Source organism: Rattus rattus, chromosome 4 (assembly GCF_011064425.1).
Source record: "Rattus rattus isolate New Zealand chromosome 4, Rrattus_CSIRO_v1, whole genome shotgun sequence".
In the NCBI taxonomy this organism is placed as follows: Eukaryota; Metazoa; Chordata; class Mammalia; order Rodentia; family Muridae; genus Rattus; species Rattus rattus.
In genome coordinates, this window is record NC_046157.1 from 148,275,802 (window position 1) to 148,282,535 (window position 6,734).

Consider the following 6,734-nt stretch of genomic DNA (forward strand, 5'->3'; position numbering starts at 1 on the left):
AAGGAAGAAAAGGGAGGGAGGGAGGGAGAGAGGGAGGGAGGGAGAATTCGCTGGGCTGGTAGACACCTCAGAGCTGGAGAGCCTGGGGTGGAGCTGCTGGGGTTGGGGGAGGTAGGCAGCAGTCTCCAGCATTCAGATGTCTATGCAGCATCTCCATCCCGGCTGTTTTAAGAACCCATGCTGCCATTAGCCTCTATATAGGGGACCCTCAAAGACATGTGGGTATAACCTATGTGATCCAAGAACTCCAGGTTTGATACTTACTAGGGAGACCCTGGACCTCGACCTGCTTGGGCCTCCTCTCTTGTGTTTCCATCCGTTCCAGGGTCTCTTCTAGAGCTCCTAGGGGCAGAGAAATGATTTGCATTGCTAAAAGCTTGAGCTCCACTCCTCTTGTCTCCCTGGCTGAACTGCAGAAGTGCAGGCCTCACATGGATGCTGTGCACACAAAGACTGAGCCCAGCAGACAGAAACAGATTAGGGAGAGGCAGGCAGGGTCGATTTGATTCAGAATCAGAGCTGTGGAATCGGAAGAGGCTTTAGGAACTCACTCTATCTTATTCTCCTAATAGCAATTTTTTATCTGATAATAAAAGTAAGACATGCTAAATCTCCAAGTTTCATCATGAAGAAACAGAGGCTCAGAGAGACAAAATGACTTCCCCAAGGTCATATAACTGGCAAGCCCTGGGCTAAACCTCCTCACTCCTGTCAGAGAGGGAGAAGGGAAGGCTGGTTAAATGGATGAAGAGTTTGCATTGCATGACTTGGAGACATCACTACCTCAGCTGCCCAGAGAGGTGAGTGAGGGGATCTTCTAAGGTGAATTGGTGGAGACCTTCACCAGTAAGTTCTGCACTGGGACTTGGAGCTCTCAGTCTGGAGCTGCTGCCTTAGCCTTGAAGAGAGTGGGTTGTTCTAGATAACTTGAGGAGTCATAGCCAGCCAGGGAGCCTGCTGTCAGCACTGGTCCAAAGGCCGGTACAGGAAACGGTCAGATGAGAAACATCCAGAAACTAATACAAGTAACGAACCATATATAGGTTCTAAACATAACCCAACCAGAAAAACACAGTTACAAATGTGGCAAGAAAGTCAGCAACCTTTTATAAAGCCTACCTCCTCCATGAAGTCTTCCTGGCTCCACTACCTTTACTTCCCTAGACCTCTACCCTGTAGAATATAATGTTTCCCTCTTGTTAGTGCCTCTGGCTTATCCTCCAGTTAGTTCAGGAAAGTTTCCTGGAGAAGATGGGATTCCAAGAGTTTGATAGAAGGCAATATAGTAGTCTAAGAGAGATTTGTGGCCTTAGAGTTGTAGCTCGGAGACCAGGAGGATAATCAGAGCAAGAGAGAGGAGTGAGGATTGTGCCTGAAAGCCAGAAAGTCTCAGATGAGGCAAGCTGAAGAGTAAAGAGGGGATATGAGACAATCAGAGGCACCTGGTCTGGGGCCCCTGAAACAGGAAATAATTCCTGATTCTGACAAACAGAATAACAGAAGATCATGGTACCTGGATTAGAGTAGCAACATGGTAATACCCATGAGTGTGCAGAGACTGTGTCCTAAATGGTACCAGTCCTTACATCACTAAGAGACTCCTGAGAGTTAGAAGGACCCATGTGCCATTCGGATCCACGTGCCGGGTTTCTGCCAGCACAGCTCAGTCTCTGTGGGGCCTGTCTTTAACCACCGGTGAGCCAACTGTTCCTGTGTGTCAAATAAAGGCTGACTCAGAAGGCCTTGTAGGAGTAAGTGGGGCCAGTTATAGGAGCTGCAAAGAGGGAGTGTTTTCCCAGGGTTATAGAGAGAACGGGAGGTCGAACAGAACAACTAAAGTCACAAGAGAATAATGATCAGATTCAAGGCACAAGTGAGACCCTGCTGAGAAAGAGCACATTGGGACTGGTGAGATGGCTCAGTGGGTAGTCACTTACAGCCTAGCCTCAGGATGTGAGTGAGTTTGACCTCTATAATCCCTATGGCAGGAGGAAAGAACTGATTCCCCAACATGGTCCTCTGACCTCCAAACATGCTGTGACAAACATGTGTAACTCCCCTATTGTAAACAAATAAATAACTTTTTAAGTGTCTATATGTGACCATGGTTACTGTGAAGGGAGAAGATTTGAGGAAGCCAGACCTCAGCTTCCAGGAAGGGTGGGCGAGCCATGATTGTGAGACTGCAGAGAAAAGCTGGGGCTTCTGTTGCTGTGAGCTGGAACCCAAGGGGATTCTGGAACAGCCTATCTATAATGAAACACATACAGAGAGAGGAATGTGGGCACACGCTGATTCTGACAGCTGTGGATCTTTGGTGTTGTGCTGGGTCTGGTAGAAATGGAGGCAGGCCTGGTGGTGCCTATAATTCAGACTCTGGGAGGCTGAGGGAGGATGGTGAGTTCAAAGCACACACACACACACACACACACACACACACACACACACACACACACAGAGTGGGGAGGGGGAGAGAGAGAGAGAGACAGAGAGACAGAGGAGAGACAGAGAGACAGAGACAGAGATCCAAGAACAGTTCTAAGAATTGTTACTGACTGGACAGGTTCTTCTCTGTCCACCAAACCCAAACCCACCCCTACGCCAATACCCAAGGTTCACCAAGACTCCTGGCAGGGAAGCCACAGAGAGCAGGCTAGACAGAGAGTCCTACAAGGCACACTAAACTGTCCCAGGACAAGTGGTGCTCATAACCTGCCAATAAGGCTCAAGGTCTAGGACCAAGGCCTATGGGGACTGTAGCAAGAAGGGGGAGGGGGAATCCAGAGAAACGGGCAGCTCCCAGTCTAGCAGCATCTGGGAGTGGGAACAGCTGAGACCTGAGCCCCAGAGAGCTGTTTAATGGTTAAAATCCACCTGAGCTTGGACCTGGATCTTAACTGGAAGTTGGGCCTATCTTCTTGTGCCTATTTCTACATAGAAGGCCCCATTTGCTGTTCCAGACTGGGGTGATCATCTAATCCAATTTTCAGAGTTCCCTAGAGTCAAACCATCCATCATGCATCCAAGGGTGAGATGAATGTGTTGTTGGGACAACCAATCAAAACAAAGCTGTCCAGGGGGCCAGAGCCAGAAGCAGGGAATCACATACAGAGGCATTAGGTGGTGTCTTTAGACTTCCTCCTGCTCCTGCCCCATGAAACCAAGACACAGGCACTCCCTCCGCCAAGGAGAAAGGGTGTACTTGCTCGATTGCTCAAAGTCTCACACACTAGCATTCTCTCACAGAGCAGGAATGAGCCTACAGCAGTCTCCCCACTCATCCCCGTCACCAAGGTGGGGGAGGGATGAAGAGGATAGCAACCGGACGCCCAGGTGGGAGAAGCCGGGAGGTGCAACTGGGGTGTCTGAAAGAGGGCACTCGCTGCCATATTGCCCACTAAACAAACTAAAAGGTGAGCAAATGTCAGACTGTTCCCATGGTTTCTTTACTGCGGCTTGGACCCAGTGTATTAAAACATTCAGACCCACGGTCTTAGGATGTGGAGGAAAAGATGGGGAGGACCATTTTCACCTCACTTCAATCCCCTGCTCTGCCAGAGAAAGAGACCCCAGAATCACACACACCCCTTCTCTCCTCCTCCTTTCCCCCCTTTCCCCTTTTGGGTAAAGGTAAGGAACTGAGGACTCCGGGCGGTGGGTAAGGCGGGACATTAGATTAGTGTGCAACATCTTATTGGTTAGACGAGCTGCCGATCAAAGGCAGCTAGAGTCAGGATTGGCTGCGTGAGGCGGGGCGCGGCGTGGCGAAAGAAGGGGCCCAAGGGGTGGGGCTGACGCTGCAGCTGGCGCAGCTTCGGCTCAGAGCAGCCGCCGCGGCGCAGCAGAGCGGCTCCATCCCCCGCCCGTCCGCGCGCCCCGGCCGGGGCTAGGCCCCCCACCGCCGGGTCCCCCGGGGCTGCAGCAGCAGCGGCGCCGCCCGCGGTTCCCGCTGGGGCCCGGGCGCCGGCCCCGCTCTGCAGGATGGGCACGGTGCTGTCGCTTTCCCCTGCTTCCTCGGCCAAGGGCCGGAGGCCGGGAGGGCTGCCGGAGGAGAAAAAGAAGGCGCCGCCCGCGGGGGACGAGGCGCTGGGGGGCTACGGCGCGCCGCCGGCCGGCAAGGGCGGCAAAGGCGAGAGCCGGCTCAAACGGCCGTCCGTACTCATCTCGGCGCTCACCTGGAAGCGCCTAGTGGCAGCCTCGGCCAAGAAGAAGAAAGGCAGCAAAAAGGTGACGCCCAAGCCAGCGTCCACCGGTCCCGACCCTTTGGTCCAGCAACGCAACCGCGAGAACCTTCTCCGCAAGGGTCGCGACGCCCCCGACGGCGGCGGAGCAGCCAAGCCCCTGGCTGTGCCGGTGCCCACGGTGCCCGCGTCCGCTGCCACCTGCGAGCCCCCGTCGGGGGGCAGCGCGGCCGCCCCGCCACCAGGCTCAGGCGGGGGAAAGCCACCCCCGCCGCCACCTCCAGCCCCGCAGGCGGCACCGCCAGCGCCCGGAGGCTCGCCGCGACGGGTCATCGTGCAGGCGTCCACCGGCGAGCTGCTCCGCTGCCTCGGCGACTTCGTGTGCCGACGCTGTTACCGCCTCAAGGAGCTGAGTCCCGGCGAGCTGGTGGGCTGGTTCCGCGGCGTGGACCGCTCGCTGCTGCTGCAGGGCTGGCAAGACCAGGCCTTCATTACCCCCGCCAACCTGGTGTTCGTGTACCTGCTGTGCCGCGAGTCGCTGCGCGGGGACGAGCTGGCGTCGGCCGCCGAACTGCAGGCCGCCTTCCTCACCTGCCTCTACCTCGCCTACTCCTACATGGGCAACGAGATCTCCTACCCACTCAAGCCCTTCCTCGTGGAGCCCGACAAGGAGCGCTTCTGGCAGCGCTGCCTGCGCCTCATCCAGCGGCTCAGCCCGCAGATGCTGCGGCTCAACGCCGACCCCCACTTCTTCACGCAAGTCTTTCAAGACCTCAAGAACGAGGGCGAGGCCGCGGCGAGCACCGGGGGTCCACCGAGCGGAAGCGCGTCCACCACCTCCTCGTCGACCGCCAGGGACAGCTGCGCGGCCGGAGCCAAGCATTGGACTATGAACTTGGACCGCTAGGGATTCCCAGGGGCCGCGCCCGCCCCCCGCCCCAGCCCCTCACACACACCCGGAACCCCCGGGACCATCAAGCCACCGTCGCTATTACCGCTGCTCTACGCCCAGGCTGGGCCGAGGAGGAGCCGCCCCTGCCCCACAGGGGAAGGTGGAGGCTAGGACACCAGAGGCCGCGGTGTCTGGATTTACTGGGCGTGGGGTGGGCGTGGGGGATGATCGCGGGAAGTGCACCCCCAACTTCGTTCACCCTTTCTGTCTGTCTGCGCCTCCATCTTTCCATTTCTGCCCTGGTCTCCCTCTTCCCTGCTGTGGGCATCTCAAAGTCCGCCACCCTGGGTTTTGTCCAGTCTCTCACCTTTCTGTGTCTTCATCTTTCCTCCTGTCTGCAGCCCCCCTCTCTCTGCCTGTCCTTTGGCATTCCCTGGGCTTTACCCTTTTCTACCTTACCCCGAGCCTGATGGTCCCCCATTGCTTTCCCCGGTTCTCCAGCACCTGTGTTTCCATGTACCCTTTCCTTCCTCCACTCATATGTCACCCCTTCCCTCCTGTCTGCCTTCCCTCTCTCTGCTTGTGTCATCCTGCACCCCCTAACAGACCCCCCAAGACTCTACACTCCTTTCCCCAGATCAAAAAGACCCTTAGTTTTTTATTTGGATAGACTGGACAGGAATCTGCAGTCCCGAGTGTCCAGGCAAAGATCAGGGCGATCCTTTCCTTTACCCCCACGGCCTCTCCCCACCTTTCCCAACGTGTTGCATGCTGGGAGTTGAGGGGGAAAAGGGCTGCCGCCTTCATTTAGGAGGCTGAGATTTGAGGGCAAGATCCAACCTGGTAGACTACCCCGCTTGCAGCGGTGGTGTCTTCTCTGTGGATGGGTAGAAAGAGAAAGAAAACTCTTCTTATCTGGGGGAGGGGCGTCCTCTTCCTTATCTTTAGATTTCTTGTTATATCCCTTTCCCACACTTTAATTTATTTCTCTGTTTCAGGAGGGAGGGTGGGTGGGGAGGGGGCTGGGCCGGGAATTGTCCGAGGTGCTGAGCTGGGCGGGACCGGAATCCTCCAGGGAGAGTACCAGGGACTGGGTTGGGCCTGGGGCCTTGTCCAAGGTGCCAATGATGCGGGCCGACGGCGCAGGCCGCACTATCTGTCTGTCCGTCTGTCCTGAAGAGAACTATAAAGCGCTGGAAGCGCCTACAGATGGTTTTGCGCCGGCCTCTCTTTGGGTCCCCGGAGGGTGGAAAGGAATGGGCGTAGGAGTGAAACTGTTAGGGGTAAGGCAGGAGGAGGAGGAATAGGAATTAGAGGGAAAGTCAGGTCCCTGAGATCTGCAACCTGCTACCTGCCCCCACTAGCTTTCATTTTAGAGTAAAGCGTGATAAGCCAAGGGTTGAGGCTGAATTTACCTCCCCATCTGGCCTCCATCTTGTCTGCCCTACCTCCTTATTACTCAGGCTACTTAAGGACAAATGGTAGAAGTCTCCCCTTCTGTGAGGTGACCCTTGAGACAGAACTGGCTAGCCATTATAACTGTTTATTTCTTTCCGCTCTCCCCACCATATATTGATTGAGTCAGGAGTCTAGTCAGGCCTGACTAAGCCTGTGCTTACCTCTCTCAGTTGGGATATGAGTATCACCCCCACCCTGTAAGG

At 55.7% G+C, this 6,734-nt stretch overlaps 1 protein-coding gene across 1 annotated transcript; it reads left to right on the plus strand.

Moving 5' to 3' along the window:
• The first annotated feature begins 3,818 nt into the window (after positions 1-3,818).
• On the plus strand, positions 3,819-6,281 carry Cdk5r2 (cyclin dependent kinase 5 regulatory subunit 2). The gene has a single exon (XM_032901369.1). It carries the CDS (start codon positions 3,982-3,984, stop codon positions 5,086-5,088), a length of 1,107 nt encoding a protein of 368 aa, XP_032757260.1. The 5' UTR covers positions 3,819-3,981; the 3' UTR covers positions 5,089-6,281.
• The last annotated feature ends 453 nt before the right edge of the window (positions 6,282-6,734 follow it).